This window comes from Cervus canadensis, chromosome 17 (assembly GCF_019320065.1).
Source record: "Cervus canadensis isolate Bull #8, Minnesota chromosome 17, ASM1932006v1, whole genome shotgun sequence".
NCBI classification, from domain to species: Eukaryota; Metazoa; Chordata; class Mammalia; order Artiodactyla; family Cervidae; genus Cervus; species Cervus canadensis.
The window spans coordinates 41,155,977-41,178,057 of record NC_057402.1 but is presented as its reverse complement, the minus strand read 5'-3'; the positions used below and the strand labels follow the sequence as shown (position 1 = coordinate 41,178,057).

Genomic DNA, 22,081 nt, shown 5'->3' with positions numbered 1-22,081 from the left:
TGGATTAGATGTTATGCTTTCTCACTCTGTCTTAATATTTCTTAATCTCTTTTTCATATTTTTCACCTCTTTTTGCTGCCATCTGGGTAGTGTTTTTTCTGATCCATATTTCATTTCTTTGATCTTCCCATCAGTGTCATCCAACCTACTATTTAAATTTTTCACTTATTTCTTAATATTATTAATTTTATTTTTAACTATCTTAGTTCTTTTTCAGATCTGCTCAAATTTTCATAGTTTCTCAAAATTTTCAGTCACTTCTTTTATTTCCTCAAAATATTACATATATTTATTTTTAATTCTGCATCTGATATTCCCACCATTCGAAGTCTTTTCAGGTCTGATTTTGATGTGTGTTGCTACTTCTGGTTCTGTCTCATGGTGCCTCGTTCCAATGTGTATTTTACGTTAAAAAAAATTTATTTTTACTTTTTTCTCTGAAATCTCATAAGACCTGTCACTTTTTCTGCTGGACTCTCAGTGACTTAAGTCAAAGCTGGTTCGTTTCCCCAGAGAAGATTAGAATTTGCTTCCACCAGGTGGTTGGGACACTACTAGCCTGGAACCATTTTAAACTAAATTCTCATCTAGAGGTTTTTAAAGACATCCATGTGGTATGAATTAGGGTTGCCAACTCTTGTGAGGGCCATCTGGTAATTATTATTCCTCAGCAAATCGGAAAGGCTTTCCCCCCTTCCATTTAGGGCCATTTCCAGACTGACAATTTTCATGCAGTTCCTGAGGGTGGGATGGATTTACTTCCAGTTCACATTTAAAATGAGGTTAAAATCCTTTGGGGCTCCCTCTATGTAAGAGGAGAATCCTATTAAACTTCTCATCTTGAGAAGGAACTAGGACTTCCTGTCTGCTCCCAATACCCATAAAGCTATAGAAGATGAAGTTTACATTCAGTCAGTTCATAAAATGATTCAGGGCAACAGCCAGCTTCAGGGATCTGCTTACTTCTTGGGAAAGTTTTGGTGCAGAATTTATTTACTTTTTAGCCTTGGAGAATTTCTTACTCATTTGCTATTTCATTGATACCTTTACATTTCCATCCAACACTTTTATTTGTTGTAAGCAGAGGGATCAAAGTAACAAATCCATCCTACTTCCAGAAACAGAAACCTCCTGTTATAACACCTTTTTATTTACCTTTATTTAAAAAAAATTTACAATATTGTGTTGGTTTCTGCTATACAACAACATGAATCAGCCATAATTATACACATATTCCCTCCCTATTGAGCCCCCCTTCCCTCCCCCACAACCATCCTATTCCTCTAAGTCATCATAGTGCACCAGACTGGGTTCCCTGTGTTATACGGCAACTTCTCACCAGCTAGCCATTTACACATGATAGTGTATATATGTTGATGCTACTTTCTCCATTCATCCCACTCTCTCCCTCTCTGACTGTTTCCACAAATCCATTCTGTACATCCATGTCTCCATTTGAAAGCAACCTAGATGTTCATTGACAGATGAATGGATAAAGAAGATGTGGTATATATATGCAATGGAATATTAGTAAGTAAGCAAGTGTTAGTCACCCAGGTGTGCCCGACTCTTTGCGACCCCATGGAGTGCAGCCCTCCAGGCTCTTCTGTCCATGAGATTCTCCAGGCAATGGAATATTACTCAGCCATAAAAAATAATGAATTTGAATCAGTTCTAGGGAGGTGGATGAACCTATAGCCTGTCATACAGAATGAAGTAAGTGCACAAATGTTCAGTTGAAATGTTCACTTGAAAGAGAAAAATAGGTATCTTATATTAACTCATATATGGAATCTAGAAAAATGGTACTGATGAACCTGCTGTAACATCTTCAATCACTTCCCCATCATGGAACATTTCCCCTCATGTTTTCTATTACAAATAATATGGTGATAAAGATCTTTGTACACACACCTTTGTGTATTTTGCCATATTATTTACTATAATACATTTCTAGACTATTAAAAGAAAACAATAGAATTGAAAAATATTTGGGAGATAGATTGACACTCTTGTAACTAATTGGTTTCTCAGGATTCTTGATGGTCAATGAACCAGGTACTTTGCATATATTATTTCATCTTTCCAAAAATCCCGTTGTTACATAATATGATAAAAGTTCCATTGAGGGGCATTTCTATTAGACAATTAGAAATACAGACTCTGTTTTTGGGGAAAAATGGTCACTTTTTAGAAAAGTGGTATTCCCTGGAGTTATTTTTAGATTTAGGGTTGTTCTCCCGAAATTAGTAAGAACAATATTTTTTAAACCACACAATATAATTTGATGATGTGTTTGGAAAAACAAACATGTAAGAATAGTTGAGAAGAAGAGTAATGAAGGGGTGGTCTTAGCAGGATGACTTTGTAGACTTAGACTGACATATGTACACTACTGGGTATAAAATAGATAACTAATGAGAACATACTGTATAGTATGCATGTGGTGCCCTGTGGTGACACAGAGGGGATATATGCACATGGATGGTTGATTGTCTTTACTGCAAGCAGAAATTAGCACAACAATATTATAAATCAACTATATTCCAATTGAAAAAAACAAAACAAAACGTAGACAACCGTCTCAATGCCTCTTTACATTTAAGCCTTCCTTGACTCTTATTGGGAAAGAAAGCCCATTATTGTCTCAGGGGCAGCTATTTTGCATGGAAACATCACTACAAGGATAGTGACATCTATATTGATTCTTGAAGAATAAAGAAGAGTCAAGATGGGTAATGGAATAGATAGGACAGGACACATGAGGGCCCACAGAGAGGAAGTATAACTGGGTGCAAATGGAGGCTTGAGTCAGTTTGGATAGCATTAGAGAAGGAAGGACCTACAATGATATGCCAAGGAGTTTGAATTTGATCTTGAATCATCATAGGTTTAATTAGGAAGTTGCAAGAGTACCATTCTGCATTTTTGTAAAATCATGTCAGCTGAGTGCAGAAGCATCAAAGTGCAGCTTGGGGACAGGGAACTTGTGAGTCAATGAATGAATAGGTGAATATCCCATTTTAAATGGTTTTGATAAGATATAATTCACACACTATATGGTTCACTTACTTAAAGTATACTATTAAGTGGTTTTTGCTTCCCAGGTAGTGCAGTGGGAAAGAATCTGCCTGCCAATGCAGGAGATGGAGGAGATTCAAGTTCGATCCCTGGAGTGGGAAGAGCCCCTGGAGAGGGAAATGGCAACCCACTTCAGTATTCTTGACTGGGAAATCCCACGGACAGAAAAGCCTGATGGGTTACAGTCTGGGGTCACAAAGAGTCAGACAGGACTGAGCACGCACGTGGTGGGGGTGTCCAGTGGGTTTTAGTGTATTTTCAGAGTGGTGTAACCTTCACTCTGATTTCATTATTTATCAGACTGTGTCTGGTCTTAGTTGCAGCACTAAGGGATCTTTGTTGCGGCACCAGAGCTTTTCACTGCATCATGTGGAATCTTTGGTTAAAGCAAGAGGACTCTAGTTGTGGTGTGCAGGCTTATCGCTCTGCAGCATGTGGGATCTTAGTTCCCCGATCAGGGATTGAGCCATGTCCCTTGCATTGCAAGGCAAATTCTTAACCACTGGACTTCCAGGGAGGTCCCACCACTATCTGATTTTAGAATGTTTTCATCACCCCTAAAACCATCTAATAGCCATTAGCAGTCATTCCTCATTCCCACCTCCTCACCACACTACTGCTCCATCCATAACCCTCTGCTAATCTATTTTCTGTCTCTATAGATTTGCCTATTTTGGACATTTACTATACATGGAATCATATAATATGTGGTCTTTTGTCACTGACTTTTTGCACTTAGAGTAATGTTTTCAGGAATCTATGCTTGCAGAATATATTAGTACCTCATTCCTTTTTATCGCCAAATAATATTCCACTGTATAGATATATCACATTTTATTCACCTTTTCATTCACTTATGGGCGCTTGGGTTTTTTCTACTTTGAGGCTATAATGTATAATGCTACTTTAAACATTTGTGCACAAGTTTTTGTGTGGATGTGTATTTTCCTTTCTCTTGAGTATATACCTAAGATTGGAATTGCTGTATCACCTGGTAGCTCTATATTTAACTTTTTGAAGGACTGCCAAGCTGTTTCCGAAGCATCTGCATCATTATACATTTCTACCAGCAATGTACGAGGGTTCTAATTTTTCTAAATCCTTCATATATTAGTGGATGTTAAGCAAGTGTGATGGTAGCCATCCTAGCTGGTGTAAAATGGTATTTCATTGTGGTTTTGATTCACATTTTCTTGATGGCTAATAGTGTTCACTATGTTTTCTTGTGTCTCTTGGCATCTTGTATGTCTTTGAGAAGATACAAAATCAGATTCTTTGTCCATTTAAAAATAGGATTATCTGTCTTTCTATAATGGAATTGTAAAACTCTATATATTCTTGATGCAAGCCTCTTATCATATATATGAATTGTAAAATATTCTTCAACTGTAAAGTGTCCTTCAATTCTTCAACTGTAAAATTTTCTTCAATTCTGTGGTTTGTCTTTTCACTTTCTTGATGGTATCTCTTAAGGCACAATGGTTTTTAATTTCAAAGTCCATTTACCTATATTTTCTTTTGTCACTTGTGCTTTTGATATCATATCAACCAAGTCTTTCTCTAGCCCAAGATTCTAGAGAAATAGTCTCATCAATATGTACTCCTACATTTTTTCTAAGAGTTTTATAGTTGTAGCTCTTACTTGTAGGTCTGTGATTTATTTTGAGTTAATTGTTGTATATGGTGTGAGGAAGGGGCTCAACTTCATTCATTTACATGTGGCTATCCAGTTGTACCAGGCCATGTGTTAAAAATTTTCTTAAGAATACTTTTCCTAGACCCCACAGGCCACTGTAATAGTCTAATCTAAAAGGAATACTATGAACTAGAACATAAGCAGCAAGAATAGGGAAATTTGAGAAGATAGAATTATAAGGACTTGGTGGCTGTGGTCATGGAGGGACCACAGGAGAAGGAGGACTTTTGGAAGACTCCTAGGTTTCTGGTTTCCACCCTTGCTCTCCATATCAGGATGCATGTGGCCTCAGCATCCCACATGACGACGCGACCACCCCAGAACCAATCTGCTGGGGACAGTTATTTATCTTTATGGCTTAAAGTTCAAGTCTACTGCTGGGTGATCAACCCCACCACAGGAGACAAGTCTTGACCAGGAGGGCAGTGAATTCTATTTTGTGGCTCCTTTAGACTAGAACAGCTATAGCATCTCAGTTCAAAGAGAAAATGGGAAGGCTTGTATTTAAGAGGAGTACAGTCACCAAACTCCAGAAGCATCAAGCTGTGTCAGCAGTGTTGGGGGTCTGTATGCAAAATGAACCCTTCTTAGAGAGTAATAGAGTCTTCTAACTTTTGGGGAGGAGTTTAGATTCCAGAATAATGTTGCTTGTAGTACAAAATGCTGCAGAATTCTGCATCTTCATTCTGGGTTTATTCCTTGGCTACATGTGGATTGTGGGGTTTTTTTTTTTTTTTTTCCCATTTCTTGAGGTTGACTGTTGAGTCCTAGCAGTTACATGACTGGTCCTTACTTGAGGAGAGCTCCCTGGTCAGTCTACCCTGTTTCCCACTCAGGCACCAAGGGGACAGATACCTGTAGAGACTACCACCCAGGTAATGATGGGGCACACCACCCACAGAACTGTGGCTCTGGGTCACAGCCTCTGATGAGAACAAGGAGCAATGTGTCTGGAAATGACTTTGCCAGCCTATGACCTCAGTGACAAACCTCGACCTTAAGAGCAGCCCCACCTTGGGAGCAAGAACAGAAGAGTTCTGTTCTGTGGACTGACGGGGGAGCTGTACTATGCAAGCATTCATAGGGGCTCCTACAGAGATTCCTTTGATGAGACACCGCTCCACCCAGGACATCCTTGCTGGAGACTAGCCAGGCTTCCCTCAAGAACCAAGGGAAGATATTTTCTCCTCGTGAGTGACCTTCTGCCATGTGATCACTTCAGAGAGGACAATAGTCATTTGACTCTTTAAACATAATCATCTGTTACATTAAAAAGTATAGAGCTGAAAGTGATTATAGAAGCGTTAAGTTCACCCCTTCAGCCTACAAAAGAGGACACTGAGACCAAACGATTAACTGACCAGCCCAGGGTCATAAGAGGCTTAATGCTGCTCATCTCATGACCTTTTTTCTGCTCTAGGCCCACTGTGCTTTTCTGGTGGGGAAAACATTATGCTCAGGGTTTATGAATTAAAAAGAGTGAATATATACCTTGAGATGATCCCAGAGTCTGGGTGAGCACGGGATCCTTGTTGATGTCCAGGAAATATAAGGTCCATAGAACGTGTGCCCTCCCGCGTGCGTGCTAAGTCGCTTTAGTCATGTCCAGTTCTATGCGACTCCATGGACTCTAGCCTGCCAGGCTCCTCTGTCCATGGGATTCTCCAGGCAAGAATACTGGAGTGGGCTATCATGCTTTCCTTCCCATTGAACTTGTGCATTGCCTCTATTTTGGAGCTTTTAGGGGCCATATAAATCTTTTGTTTGTTAAGATTCAACACTGAATATTTGTTGGAAAGACTGATACTGAAGTTGAAGCTCCAATACTCTGGCCACCTGATGCAGAGTTGACTCATTGGAAAAGACCCTGATGCTGGGAAAGACTGAAGGCAGGAGGAGAAGAGGGTGGCTGAGGATGAGATGGTTGGATGGCATCACTGACTCAATGGACATGAACTGGAACAAACTCCAGGAGATAGTGAAGGACAGGGAAGTCTGGTGTGCTGCAGTACATGCAGTCACAAAGAGTTGGACACGACCTTAGAGACTGAACAACAAGACAAGATTTTTTGATGTGGACCATTGTTTTAAATTTTACTTGTATTTGTTTTGTATAATTGAATTACAGTATTGTGTTAATTATTACTGTTTAGCAAAATGACTCAGTTATATAGATAGATAGAGATACACATTCTTTTTCATAATCTTTTCCATTAAATTTTATCACAAGATATTGAATACAGTGCCCTGTGCTATATCGTAGGATCTTTTTGTCTATCCTATATATACTAGTTTGCATCTGCTAATCCCAAACTCCCAACCCAACCCTCTCCTGTGCCCCGCCCCCTTGGTAACCACCAGTCTATTCTTTATGTCCCTGGTTCTGTTTCTGTTTCATAGTTGGGTTCATTCGTGTCACATTTTAGAAGTTTGGTGTGGACCATTTTTACAGTGTTCATTAAATTTGTTACAACATTGTTTGTGTTTTACTTTTTTGTTTTTTGGCCATGAGGCATGTGGGATCTTAGCTCCCCAACCAGGGATCAAGTCTGCATCCCCTGCATTGGAAAGTGAAGTCTTAACCACTAGACCACCAGGGAAGTCCCACCATGTATCTTCTTACATACACATCTGATAGAAAATTGCTATCTTCTGTTTATGGTGGTACATTTCTGTTCTTCCCTGTAGCAGTCATCCAGAGAGCAGATTCATAGCAGAGGGTGTCAAAGTGAAGCACCTCATTCTTCATGACTGTCCAGGAGTTGAAAGCCACTTGGTTAGAGGCAACTTATCAAAGCCTCCAGGTGTTCAGATGATGGCTTCATGGCAGAGGCCACATGTCTCATGTCTGAGACAGCTTTGGCCACAGGACATGGAGTTGTGAAGAAGGACTGGCCTAGAAAGCCTTGGCCCACAGAAGAGACTCCATGGCTGGTCTGTGCACAGTGAGATTACGGCTCCTGAAGCCAAGAAAGTTGATCTGTTTTGGCTCTATTTCTTTAAGGGCCCAAAGTCTTGTAAGATTCCCTCTTCTGGTTGGGCTGCCCCAGTGGCACTAGTGCTAAAGAACCTCCCAGACAAGGCAGGAGACGCAAGAAACGTGGGTTCATCCCCTAGGTCAGGAAGATCCCCTGATGCAGGGCATGGCAACCCACTCCAGTATTTTGCCTGGAGAATCCCACGGACAAAGGAGCCTGGTGGGCTACAGTCCATGGGGTCTCAAAGAGTTGGACACAATTGAAGAAACTTCGCACACACTTCTGGATGTGACATCAGCCATTTCTGGATGTGACATCAGGTAATCTGGACCCCCCCCCCCAAAAAAAAAAATGCTCCACTTCTATGATTTTTCTGCTATCAATTGGCTTTTTATGTCAAGCAGGTTCTAAATAATGTTTTGAATGTGGGGCTTTGTCAAGAGGATTAAAGTAAAGAAATTTAACAATAAATATATTTTTTTGAAAACTTATTTATTTGTTTGACTGCCCTGGGTCTTAGTTGCCACATGCTGGATGTTTAGTTGTGGCATGAGAACTCTTAGTTGAGGCATGTGGGATCTAGTTCCCTGCCCAGGGATTGAACCCAGGACCCCAGCACTGGGCGTGCAGAGTCTACCATCTGAGCCACTGAGGAAGACCAATAACCTCTTTAAATATATATAAGTCCCCTCTTATATAATCTCTCTCCTTTAACACATTTCCTGGGCTACCCTTGTTAGAGAAGATAATTTTGTTCAAGTTAATATAGTGCCATCTACTGCTGAAAAAGGGAAAAGGAATGTCTAGGAAGATGAGTTCTCTGGTTTTGGACATTGATGTGGACAAGTTAAAAGGAATTGATATGTGGAATTTCTTGCAGGAACTTCTTGCAGTTCTGTGTCAGAACTAGGTACAGTTTTAATAAGAAAAAAAGGTTGTGAGTAGACTTCTGGCTCCAGATGGTTACACGGTTACTGAGTACACTTTATTAACTCCCCCACCTCTTAAAAATTTCTATCAAAAAAAAAAAAAAGTACCAACAGGGAGAAATGCATGTCAGAATGGGAAGCCATGGAAAGGGGCAAACCATATTCTGGAAGCCATGAGAACTTTCTGCGTGACATGGTGCAGGTGAGATTTGATTGAGGGAAGGGCTCATTAGCCTGCTGTTGACCACACAGGAAGGACTGGCCTGGGGACTGAGTGTGACAGAGGCCAGCTGAACTGCCTCCTCCAGTGCCAGGGGCTGGAGGGGAAGATGGGCTACGTGGAGCATAGGGAGAAGAGCAGTAGGTCCTCCTTCCTCTCGGGAGGTGCACCAGGTGCTGGAAGCCGGCAGGCACTTGGCACATGAAAATCAGCACTGCCGATCCTGGCCTTGAATGAGATAGACCTGTCAGAAAAGGGTGGCAGATACCCTGAGCAAATCTCTAGGCTAGGACATTAAATCCCAGGTTTGAGCCAGCTGAAGTTTCTAGATAGAATAACCAATATTCCAAAATCCTATGCTCAGCAAATCACTCAAGTGTGATGACCACAGGAAGACATTCTCAGACATGCAAATATTCAGAGAGCTTTCCATCTGCATAGTTTTTCAGAGAACATACACACACTCTCTGTCTTTCTCTCCTAAGGATTATGGTCGTGACTAATAAAGCCAACATAACTCAAGAATTAAGTCACAATCATTGTGGCCAATAAAGTTATGCAATAGGAAAACAATATAAAAATAGTACTGAAAAGAGAAGTAAAAGAATTAATACCATCATGCTCGTTATCAGCCTCTAGTCTTCTGTCCCCCTGTCCTCCGTTTCTAAAACACCAGGGTGAGGAGAGCGGAGTGAGTGAAAGTTGTTTCAAGTTCTCCTCTTATCTGAGAAAGGGTCATTTATTTTCTCTTTTATCACTGGCCTGATAGAGAGATGAGTTCAAGTGTGTGGTTTAGTACGTACTGCTTCTAGATTCAGTACAGAGTTTCTGAATTATTAGTATAAAAAAGAAGCAGGTAAAATTTGATCAATATGGCAAAGTAGAAAAACAATAACAGGATAATAACTAAATTTAACTTAAGAATATTGATTTTTCAAGTCCTAAATGAAGTCTTCACAGGCAGAAATCAGCAGTATAAGAAAAATGTGATACACTCAAGAATGCAAGGATGGTTCAATATCGAGAAATCTCTTTATATAACATTCATTCAGTGACTGTTTCCAAGTGCCTATGGTGAGCCAGAACAACGGAACTTACTTGGTCATCTTCTCCAAATCATAGCTCCCGGCCTCTCATTGGTGTCACTCTCTAGTTCTTTTCTTCACAGCACGTGTTATTCTCTCTTATTATTTTTCAACTTTTTGTTTGTTTGCTGTTGGTCTTCCATCACTAAAATGCCCTTTCTCCAAAATCAGTGTCCTCCTTTGTCTTGGTCACAGCTATATTCCTAGTGCCTAACAGAACCTGACGTGTAATAGCTGACGTAACCTCTCAACATGTAATTATTTACTTCCGGCTGTGTCTGGTCTTAGTTTCAGCTTGGAGGACCTTTCACTGAGGCACAGACTTCTCTCCAGGTGTGAGGCCTGGCTCCAGGGTCCCTGGATTCAGTAGTTGCAGTGCATGGGCTTAGTTGCCTTGCAGCATGTGGGATCTTAGTTCCCCGATTAGGGATCAAACCTGCGTGCCCTGAATTGAAAGGTAGATTCTCAACCACTGGACCACCAGGGAAGTTTCCATCATTCAACATTTATTGTGTTAGTTCAAAATTTATGCAATTTCTATTCATTATTGTAATTTGTATTCTTCATAATATAAAGATACTCATTTCATATTCTTTATTAAGTGAATTATTATATCTATGAGTTAGTGGATGACAAAATGAATTACTATATCAATGAGTTAATGGATGGCAGTAATTCTAAATTCCTGCCTTCATAGAGCCTGTAATACAGAGGAAGAAACAGACCATCTGACAAGTATTTCCATGGTCAGTGTTGAGATCTCAATTTTTTTTTCTATTCTAACTTTCTGAATAAAAAATGGAAATTGTTTTGCAGGAAACTTCTATGACTTCCTCTCGAGAAAAGTCTGGAAAAGTGGACCCACAAAGTAATAACTTCCTGTTTCCCAAAGCGTGTCATCAAAGAACACGCAGCAACTCAACCAGTAAGTGTCTTTGAACCATCCTTAGGAGCAGGGCTTAGATATTGCTGAATGCAGTAAGTCTCCTACATATTAACCTTTAAGTTGTGAACTGTCAAAGATGCAAATGTGTATTCCCAAGTCCAATCCTGGAAGTTAGTTCAGGTGTCTGGCATACTTTGTCATGTGCATGCATCTCTACAAATGGTTGTGCTTGTGTGTCCTTTAGTGTGTAGGACTGTATAGAGGACAGTAGTATCTTAATTTCAAGCCCAGCATGTCTGGAAGCAAGTGTAAAAGCAGTAGTGATGTAGCTGGCCTACTGTACTTTTCAAGGCACTGCACCATAAGATTTAAAGTGTTTTGTTTATTTTTGGTGTTTTTTTAATGTATGTATTATTTGTGTGAAAAGTGTTGTAAACCTATTACAGTACATTGCTATTAATATATAGCCAATTGTGTTAGTTAGGTACCTAGACCAACTTTGTTGGACTTATGAACAAATTGGACTTATGAATGCACTCTCAGAACAGAACTCATTTGTATGTAGTCAGCTTACTGCATTGGGAATATCAGTGATGTGGGAGGTTTGGGGGAGGATGGGTCTCTGCTCACCCAGGCAGACTGCCCCAAGACGGTATCCGCAGGTTTTCTGGAGCATCCTACATTGCATGTGCATGCCCTGGCCAGCTGGAGCACCTCTGCTTTTGTCGATAGACCTTTCTGTGGGTTGGTCAACTCCTCTTCTAGGTGGATCTCAAGTTCCAAGTTGGGAAGAGCCGACACTTGAGGATAGAAAAGAAGGGCTTTACTCCTGCTCTGTCATCTGACAGGCTCCTTGGTCTTAGGAAGTCTGTGGTCTCTCCCAGAGCTTCTGTCACCTCACCTGTTGCAGGATAGGAGTTGGGACTGAAAGATGTCATGATTCTTGGTTGTTGCAAATAGGATAACACTAACTCAAAATTCAGGAAAATGTGAAGAATGCAGAAGAACATGAAGAAGTTAAAACCATGCCAGATCTGAATATTAGAGACCATCTGCATCTCCTACTGGGCAGGCAGATTCTTTACCCCTGAGCCACAGGGACGCTTTGGTAACAGCTTTCAGCTTATGCCAACTCCAGAGTACCTCACTGGGCTTTGTTGTTTTCTTAAACCCCATCTGCCGTTTGTAAATGGCCCCTTCATTCAATTTCTCAAAGTCCTAGCTCAATGTGCTTTTTGCTTCTGTCAAACCCTCACTGGTCCAAGTGCCTATAAACTCAGTGGAAAGAATAGTTTTCTTCACAGGTGCAGTTCAACACCCCTTCATTATTTACTTCTCTTCTTTGGAGTGCTCCTGTTCTTCTATTCGGATGACCATCATTTTGTCAGTTATTTCTAAAAAGTGTTTTGGTTAAATTCATATTTGGCTGCCGTATTTGCTGAACATACTTTTTTCAGTTTATTCTTTCTCTTTTACTTTTTTAACATGAAGATGTTCTCATCTGATCTAATCAAATCCATCAGATTTTTCCTGTCTAATCCTAAAAGTTTCTTCCACATGTAGAGAGCTATTAAATACTTGGTGATGTTTTCTCCCAGTCTTCTTCTCGTGTACACTTATTTAATTATTACACTATGATACTTTTAAAGTGCCTCCAATTTATCAAGATTTACAAGGTAATTATAGATATATGCTTGCGCATGTTTCTTGAATCATATTTGATTACAGATTTAGGAGAGAACCACAGAGGTTAAATAATATGAAGATTATTTTGTGTAGAACCATATTGATTAAACTATTTCTACATAGTATTTTATTCTAGTTTTTAAATGATTTGCCTTCCCCCTAAATTTACTCTCTTTGTACTTTATTTTTGATGTTTGATATGAAACAAGAATCTAGATAGATTTTTTCTTTTTCCTAAGTGGCTGGTTTCAGCATCAGTCATTGGTAGTTTTTGCCCATCCTCTTATTTCATTCTTTTTGTTTACTTTGCTTATCTCTTGTAAATGATAGCACTTATATCTTGAAAGCAAATCTGGCAGTCTTTCTAAGAGAGAGGCTTAAGCCATTGACTTTAGTATTATAATTAATATTTGCTTTTACTCATATTCTTTTTAGGGTTTCCCAGGTGGTGCGAGTGGTAAAGAATCTGCCTGCCAATGCAAGAGACATAAGAGTTCAGTCCTTGGGTTGGGAAGATCCTCTGGAGGAGGGCATGGCAACTCACTCCAGTGTTCTTGTTGGGGAAATCCCATGGACAGAGGAGCCTGGCAGACTATGGTCCATGGGGTTTCGAAGAGTCTTTCTGTTTTTATGGTCATTTGTCATTTGTTTTCTGTGTTTAGTTTTTGCAGTGATTGGAAGGTTTATTTAGTTTTTTATCACCACTTCTTCATTGATTAAGTTTAATCAATCAGGCTTAATCAATTATTAATAATAATACTTGAGACTGTATATTTCCGAATTGTCTGCCTTATAGGAGATGGGGTGTTTCTCTCTAGACCCTTTCCCATTTATTTCCCCATTTCATAATTCCATGTAAACTTAAATAAAAACTCTTGTTATTATTGTTGTTCAGTTGTTCAGTCATGTCTGACTCTTTGCAACCCCATGGACTGCAGCACACCAGGCTTCCCTGTCCTTCACTATCTCTTGGAGTTTGCTCAAACTTTTGTCCATTGAGTCGGTGATGCCATCCAATGATTTCATCCTCTGTCACCCTCTTCTCCTCCTGCCTTCAATCTTTCCCAGCATCAGGGTCTTTTCCAATGACTCACTTCTTCACATCAGGTAGCCAAAGTTTTGGAGCTTCAGCTTCAGCATCAGCCCTTCCAATGAATATTCAGGATTGATTCCCTTTAGGATTGACTGGTTTGATCTCCTTCTGTCCAAGGGACCACAATTTGAAAGCATGTTTTTATATAACCATCAAAACACATAGTTTCCCTGTCAAAAATTGTTTTGGCTTTTGCATTTGGATTTTATAACCCCATTTTCAGTGAACTCAGGGCTACATGTTAACTGGTTTCAACTCCCTCCCACCTCAGCCAAGGTGATAATTTTGATGTATTTCCTTGATGTTGGAACATATCCAGTAATTTTCAGAAGGGACAGGAGAGGACTCAGACCACCAGTTGGTGCTTTGGAGAGACTGTTCTGTCCTGACTCCAAGCCTGTGTCCTTGCTGATCTGAACTCACAGTGTGAGCAAGAACCTCAGAAAGCCTGGGTTGGTTTTTTGTTTTTTCTTTCTGCCTGACTCAGTGAAGGTAGAAGTGGAGCTGGCGTGGCCTGTCTTACTCCCATGGTGCCGGCCAGTGGCTTTAGGTGCTTCTGTCCTATGGGCTGATCCAAGTTGGCCTCGTGTTTACTTGTCCATATTCCCTGAACCCAAGCCATGCACGGCTGCCCTTCTTGATACGGTAGTCCCCTTGCCCTGCTGAGGGCAGGAGAATGGGAGACTGGGATCCATTTCCTCATGAAAAAGTAAGGATTGGACTTTTGAGTTTCCCCAAAGGACCACTGAGGGCTGGACACATCACCAGAGGAGCCTGATAAACACACAGACTCCCCCAGACCCCATCTGTGCAGGCATGGATTCAGCAGGTCTGGATGGGGCATTGAGATTTGAGCCACTTATGATAAAACACCCAATAAACACATTGCCTGGGCTTCCTTGGTGGCTCACTGGTTAACAATCCACCTGCCAGTGCAGGAGACGCAGGTTCAATCCCTGGTCTGGGAAGATCCCACATGCCTGGGGGCAACTAAGCCCATGCACCACAGCTGCTGAGCCTGTGCTCTAGAGCCCGGGAGCCGCAACTACTGAGCCCATGCGCCCCACAGTCTGTGCTCCACAACAAGAGAAGCCCATGCACCACAACCAGAGAGTAGCCACTGCTTGCTGCAACTAGAGAAAAGCCTTCACAGCAACAAAGACCCAGCATGGCCAAAAATAAATAAATAAACAAAATTATATATTTTTAAAAAACATGATGCCCAGGCAGATTTAGGACCATCTATAGCTCCACTTCCCAACTCCGCCCCATGATTCTTTGTCCCCTCTTTCTGGAGCGTGGTTTTCTGAACCTGTCAGCTTCCTCTCTCTCCTGGCCCCTCTGGGGGCAGTTGGTCCCTGTGTGTTGGGGAGAATCACCTCCTAGTGTGGAGAGATGCTGGGAGCAGCTGTCCTGGCAGGGGAATGTTTCCCCAGCCACTCGGATCGCCAGTGAACCACAACACCTCCTTTCTCCCCCAGGCCTTCATCCCTTTCCTCCTCCTCCCTTAAGGATCTCACATCTCCAGGAAAGCCTGTTGTGTCCCATTTTCTCAGCCCACTCTGGGTAGTGGCTTCCTTTCTCCAGCCTATAAACCAATTTAAGTCTTTCCTACCCTAAGAATAAATGCAAACCAAAGCTCTGTGCCAACCTGCCTTCTTCCCTCTGAACCACCACCTTCTTCCCTCTGAACCACCACCAATCTCACGTCTTTCTCTTGGGGAATTTCCCACCAAAGCCACTTGTGTGGAGGGACACTGGGAAGGCCCCGCTCTTCTCTGGGTGCCTGCCAACCAGCACAGTGGCCAGTGTTCACATCCTGCTCACTTGGAATGTGGCTTATCCAAAAGGAGATGCTCAGAAGGGTAAATGATGTGTCCATTGAAAAGACTAAGCACAAAACTAAAGAAAAGATGCAAAATACCTCATTAATAACTTTGCAGATTATTTATATGTTTAAATGACATAGTTTAGGTATATTGAACTAAATAAAATATATTATTAGGAACTTCCCTGGAAGTCCAGTGGTTAAGACTCTGCAGTTCCTCTACAGGAGACACGGGTTTGATCCCTGGTCAGGGAACTAGCATCCCTCAAGCTGTGAAGCATGACCAAAAAAAAAAAAATTATTAACATTAAACTCTTTCTTTTTCTTTTAAAAATGTGGCTACTAGAAAATTTCAGATTACATATATGACTTGCGTTGTATTTCAGTTGGGAAGCACTGGTCTCAGACAGTGAGGAGCCATGGCAGATAATCTCTGAAGATTTTTCCAGCTGGAAGCAGTAGAGTAGATTTCCTGGTTGGGTAAAAGGAAGTCTGAGTTTCCCCCTAAAGGAAGAGAAGATGATTGCCATGCATTTTCTTAGATCCTCAAGGACTCATGAGTTGACTCTTTGCCTGCCTGTGTTAGGGATGTGTGGCCTTCCCTGGTCCTGCAGTGGTAAAGAATCCACCTGCCAATGCAGGAGACCCAGGTTTGATCCCTGGGGAAGGCATGGCAACCCACTGTAGTATTCTTGTCTGGAGAATCTCATGGACAGAGGAGCCTGGTGGACTAAAGTCCATGGGGTCGCAAAGAGTCAGACATGACTGAGCACGCACTCGCGTTAGGGGTGTTTATGTGCCTGTGTGCAAATGTGTGTGTAAGAGGCAGATCATCCAGGCTTCTGCCCCATCTCTCCTCTGGCCCTGCCTGTATGGGGCATCATTTCTGCTTTCCTCCTCTCTCTTGAAATGCCCCCCTCCTCACCCCTGGCAGCAGGGACTGGAGCTGACAGATCATTGTGGTTTCCTGAGCACCCAGCATCCTACTTGACACGTAGGAGAGGCCACATCAACCCTCACTGAGTTGAGCTGAGTCGAAATGGAAGCAACAGTCCCACCTTCATCTCGTGGTGCACACAGCATGGACGAAGGTAGCCAGAATACTGGCTACTTCTTCCTCTGCCCTCCCCTATCAAGTACCTGGTGACTATCCTTCAAGTTCACTCTGGCCCCCAGCTCGTGAGGGCTGGCTGTGGGCAAGGATGATGTTCTATCTCAGAGAGCTTTGCTCTCTGAGAGCACAAATGATTTCTCCCTTTCTTTCCTCTCCTGGGTTAGGTGTCAATCCCTATTGCACAGGAGAGACGGATTTTCCGACGACCAAGAAGTCAGCGGCTTCTGCGGACAGGCAGCCTTATTCCCTCTGCAGTGGCAGGAAGTCTCTCTCTCAACAACTGGACTTTTCCGCAGCAAAGTTTGTGGTAAGAATGAAGGGTGGGGAGCCCCGAGAAGAGGGAGTGAGGGGAGGACTTCCTGAAGAACCTTCCTGGCGGTTTGATGTCCACAGGGTTACAGTGGTGAGGAGCTGGCTTGGGGGCAAAGAACCACATGAAGAATGGTCACCTGTGACCATTGCCCACGGCTGCTTCCATGTTATTAGGATCTCATGGGCAGAGAGCACTCCACCTGTGCAGACCCTGAAGTGGGGCTTTACATGGATCCCTTTATTTCATCTGTATACCGACCCTAAGAGGTTGTCGAGGGAAGTGGGGGCAAGTTAAGGAAGGCATGGGAGTTCACATTTTTAAAAACAATTTTTTAAAAGAGTTCTATATACTTATTTGACTGCACTGCAAGCATGTGGGATCTTAGTTCCCTGACCAGGGATCAAATCTATGTCCCTGGCATCAGAAGGCAGATTCTTAACCACCAGCATACCAGGGAAGTCTTACATCTTGGGGTTCCTGACCCTCTGCCTACCACCCTGTGCCTGGCCCAGATGAGGATCTCCGTAAATGTGTCTTGGATTCTGTTGAGGACATTCTTGGCCATTGGCCCCCAAAGCCTCTGCTGGGGACTCTGAGTATAGGACTCACTGTCTGTGGTCTGTGATGTGTGGTCTGTGACTCAGGACTCACTCCTGTAACAAATCTTAGTTAGCATCTGGCTGCTGGTCAAAAGGGAGCCTGGGCTCAGCAAAGCTGTCTCTTGGGGCCACCAAAACAGACCCTTGCACTGGACTCCCAACCATCTGCCCTGCATTCACACTGCAGCCGCCATGCGGCGGACCCTCAGAAGAATAGGCATCAAGGTCTTCTCCTCCGTGGGCTTTCCCCCTTCCTGAGGGAGTGAGCTGACATCCTTGGACTCATCCTCTCTCCACCTCATCCTTTTTCCAGGGCTTGTCGAGACCGACACGGTCGCTCAGCACAGCTCAGCTCGTGCAGCCCTCAGGGGGCCTGCAGGCGTCTGTCATCTCCAACATCGTGCTGATGAAGGGCCAGGCCAAGGTGAGCAAGGACCATGGCCAGGGGAGGCTTCTGGATGGACATGTGTTCCCAGGGAGCTGTCATGTCCCAGTGGGGATGGGGAGCGGCGCTGGGGATCCGGGCTTGGAACAGGAGTGTCAGATGCTGTCATGCGAGCGGGCTCAGGGAGGGGCAGGCAGGCTAGCTCTGCACAAAGCAGGTCACAGGAAGACGAATGTTCCCCAGTTTGTCCCTGGTTTGCTGTTTTTGAAAACAGTTTTACCCGATGATTCAGTTCAAATCGTCGTCATAGTCAGTTCAGGTGCTGGAACAAAAATACCATAGACTGGGTAGCTTAAACAGCATATGTTTATTTCTCATGGCTCTGGAGGCTGGGAGTCCAAGTAGAAGGTGCTGGCAGTTGACATGCATGTTGAGTACTTCTTCCATGATTTTACAGTGGCTAAGATGGTAAAGAATCTGCCTGCAATGCAAGAGACCCAGGTTTGATCCCTGGGTCGGGAAGATCCCCTAGAGGAGGGCATGGCAACCCACTCCCATGTTCTTGCCTGGAGAATCCCATGGACAGAGGAGCCTGCCAGGCTACTGTCCTTGGGTCGCCGAGTCGGACACGACTGAGCAACAGAGTACGCACATAGTTGATGTACAATATTGTATGTTGCAGGTATACAACATAGTGACTCACAACTTTTAAAGATTGTATTCTATTCACAGTTATTGTAAAATAGTAGCTCTGTTCCCTGGACTGTGCAATGTCTCCCTGTAGCCGACTTATTTCACACACAGTGGTTGTGTTTCTTTATCTCCTCCTCCTGTCTTGCCCCTGCCCCCTTCATGAGGGCCCCACCTTTATGGCCTAGTCACCTCTGAAAGTTTCCCCCTAATGTACTGATTTGATGGGGGGGACACACACATTCAGTCCTTGTGTCTCCCCGAATTCAGATATGCAGACTGATTTTTGCCTCACAGTCAAGAAATACTGAAAGATAGGGAGAAAAGCCATGGAGGTGGTGGGACAGCCCCAGTGCTCCTGGGCACGCCCCACAGAGCATGCTGCCCCGAGTGAGGAGCTAACATGGGCACCGAAGAACTTCTGGGGTAGACGCAGCTGCTGCTGCAGAGTTTTCAGGCCAGCCCAAGTGACCAAGATGCTTAATGGAAGGGTAGCTTTCTACCCACCTCATGATTTTGGCGTGTAGTGTGAGGGAAGAGCTGTTCACCGCAATGGTCTTCCTAGAGGAAGGCTCCACACGTCTGAAGTCCTCCTCTCCACCCCCCATCACTTCTATCTCTTGGGAGCTCAGCAGAGGCAAACGAGGAGACACCAGTGGGAAGAGCTAAGATGACTATCCCTCCAGTCACAAGGGAGTCACTCTCTCCAGTGCCCGATTTTCTCCAAACAGCTCCTCTTCCTGATTCGTAAATCACAATGCTCTTACCTTCTTGGGTTTTTTGTTGTTCAGTTGCTCAGTCGTGTCCAACTCTGTGACCCCATGGACTATAGCACACCAGGCTTTCCTGTCCTTCATCATCTCTTGCATTTGGGCAGATGCATTTTAGTACAGTTGACTTTGAGATTGTTTTTGAGATTGTCTTTTGCAGTGCTCAAAAGAAGGCAAGGACTCCCCTGATATCCAGCAGTTAAGAGTCTGTGCTTCCAATGCAAGGGATGAGGGTTCGATCCCTGGTTGGGGAACTAAGATCCTATGTGTGCATGGCACGGCCTAAAAAATAAAAATTGTGTACATATAAAAAAGAAAGCAGAACGGAAAAGGACACCAACTCTCTAGCAAAGATGATTAAAAATGGTGTCAACTATCTCAGTGTGCATAGACTGTATAGTCAGTGAGTAGACTTCATAGGCATTTGCATCACTGGGCAGATTGAATCGGCCTTGAGGGGAAGCAGGAAGGTATTTGGCATAGGCAGCCTGGAGTGCAGAGCAGGAGTGGTGGCTTCAGAAAGAGGGCAGGCCTCCCACTGTCTCCCTGATACAACCTCCACACCCAAGACCTCCTCATTAACAGGCATGAGTAGGAGTGATGCCAGAACTGAGTTGAGGAGGAGGAAGAAGCAGAGCTGGAAGGATCCACCAGCGCTTGAGGTAGAGTCAAAGTCAAACCACAAAACCAGCTGCCAAAACCCAGGCATGGCACCAGGGGATTTGCAGGGACCCTTCCATCAATTCTTGTAAAACCCTGTTATTTTCTGCTAATAGATGAGGAGGGCCTACCTGGTGGTTCAGCAGTCAAGAATCCGCCTGCCAATGCAGGAGACCTGAGTTTGATCCCTGGGTCGGGAAAATCCCCTGGAGAAGGAAATGGCAATCCATGCCAGTATTCTTGCCTGGAGAATCCCATGGACAGAGAAGCCTGGCGGGCTACAGTCCATGGGGTCGCAAAGAGTCAGACACGACTGTTGCTTGAATAACAACATAGACTAGGAGCTGAGAATCTGGGACTCACAGGACTTGCCACGATCACTTGGTTAGTGAGCAGCTGACATGACAGTTACTGAAGATGTTCTGACCCCGGGATCTTGTTCCTGCCCACTGCACCCATCCTGCCTCACTGGGGCAGGTGACAGTTTGGGTCTAGAGCAATTATTTGAGCCAGGAAGAAGCTGGGAGCCCACACAGGAGCCCATCCACCCCTTTCTCATTTTCCTACCACTGTGCTTCTCTTGGACACCACTGGATTCCCCCGTCCTGCAACACCCACCACCTTCACCAGAAGCTCACTCCAGCACTGTGTCCACACTGCTTTCCTGTCTGGCCCCTGCTCACTGGGTTCTCTTAGGATCTGAAGGTGGCTCTCAGGCCTGCCACCTCTGTGATGCTGGGTGATGCATGAACTTCTCCGAGGAGCCTAGGAGAAATTGCCCAGCAGCACTGATGCTGTTACCTGGCAGCCATCACTTGGAGGGATCTTCCTGGGAGCCATGCTGCTGACCACGCCCTGGTGTGCTTGTGAGCTGATTCTAGAGGCCCAGCCTCCAGCCAGCATTCATGCCTTCACTATACAACATATGTTTCCTGAGTATCTGCCTCCGGAGGCCATACCCTGTCAAATAAAATGCACCCACTGCCTCCCATGAGCTCACAGTCTCAAGAGGAGCACCCTGCGACCCAAGCTAAGTCTCCTTGGGAAGTTGTTGTTGTTTAATCATGTCTGACTCTCTGTGGCCCCATGAACTATAGCCCACCAGGCATCTCTGTTCATGGGATTTCCCAGGCAAGTATACTGCAGTGGGTTGCCATTTGTTTTCTTAGGGGATCTCCCCCACCCAGGGATCGAATGTAAGTTTCCTGCATTGGCAGGTGGGTTCCTTTATCACTGAGCCACCCGGGAAACCCCTATGAATGGCATGGAACACGCCTCAGTCTGACCTTCTCCTCCTCTTTCCCAGGGCCTGGGCTTCAGCATTGTTGGAGGCAAGGACAGCATTTACGGCCCCATTGGAATTTACGTTAAAACCATCTTTGCAGGGGGAGCAGCAGCAGCTGATGGAAGACTACAAGAAGGTAGATCTCCCGGGCTTTACTAGGTGACGTTGGAAGAATCAAAAGAGAACCCCCAGGCTTCCAGTAGAAACTGTTTGTGTGGACCATTTTAAAGTCTTTATTGAATTTATTACAAAATTGCTTCTGTTTTATGTTTTGGTTTCTTAGCCATGAGGCATGTGGGATCTTAATTCCCCAACCAGGAATCGAACCCAGACCCCCTGCATTGGAAGGCAAAGTCTTAGCCACTGGACCACTAGGGAAGCCCCGGTAGAAGCTCTTGGGAATGTAACATGTGTCTCAAGCCTTCAGAATCCAGGTTGCCTGGATTCTGCAGAGTCTGCAGGCAGTGGGGTACATGGCCTTGATGGCTCTGTCATGTCTGGCCCATTGGCTGGGTGTGTTTGCACACTCAGTCTCAGTCCTGTCACTGCCCTGGGACAGAGGACCAAGGCATCTGCTCTGCCCCTTGCATTCCTGTTGTGCCTTTGCTTTTCAAGGCTCCTCTCAGTTGCTGGCACCCCCCCTCCCATTGACATCCTGTTTCTTTTCTGTTGTCTGCCCACCCCAGCCCACAACCATGGGGAGCCAGACCCAGTGCTCTAATGAGTTGGGTGAACGTTCTCTGCGAGCCTGCCCCATTCTGGACCCTAGGAATGTGGAGGGTT

The 22,081-nt window shown here is 43.9% G+C and overlaps 1 protein-coding gene across 4 annotated transcripts in view; it reads left to right on the top strand.

Annotated features, from left to right (window-relative positions):
* IL16 (interleukin 16) overlaps positions 1 to 22,081 on the top strand; it is a 112,549-nt gene that overhangs the window by 43,538 nt on the left and 46,930 nt on the right. For all 4 annotated transcript variants that reach the window (XM_043489438.1, XM_043489437.1, XM_043489440.1 and 1 more), the window contains 4 exons: positions 10,806 to 10,914; positions 16,761 to 16,903; positions 17,822 to 17,932; positions 21,320 to 21,434. In XM_043489438.1, coding sequence (XP_043345373.1) covers positions 10,806 to 10,914; positions 16,761 to 16,903; positions 17,822 to 17,932; positions 21,320 to 21,434 — 478 coding nt within the window. The remainder of the gene's footprint in view (positions 1 to 10,805; positions 10,915 to 16,760; positions 16,904 to 17,821; positions 17,933 to 21,319; positions 21,435 to 22,081) is intronic.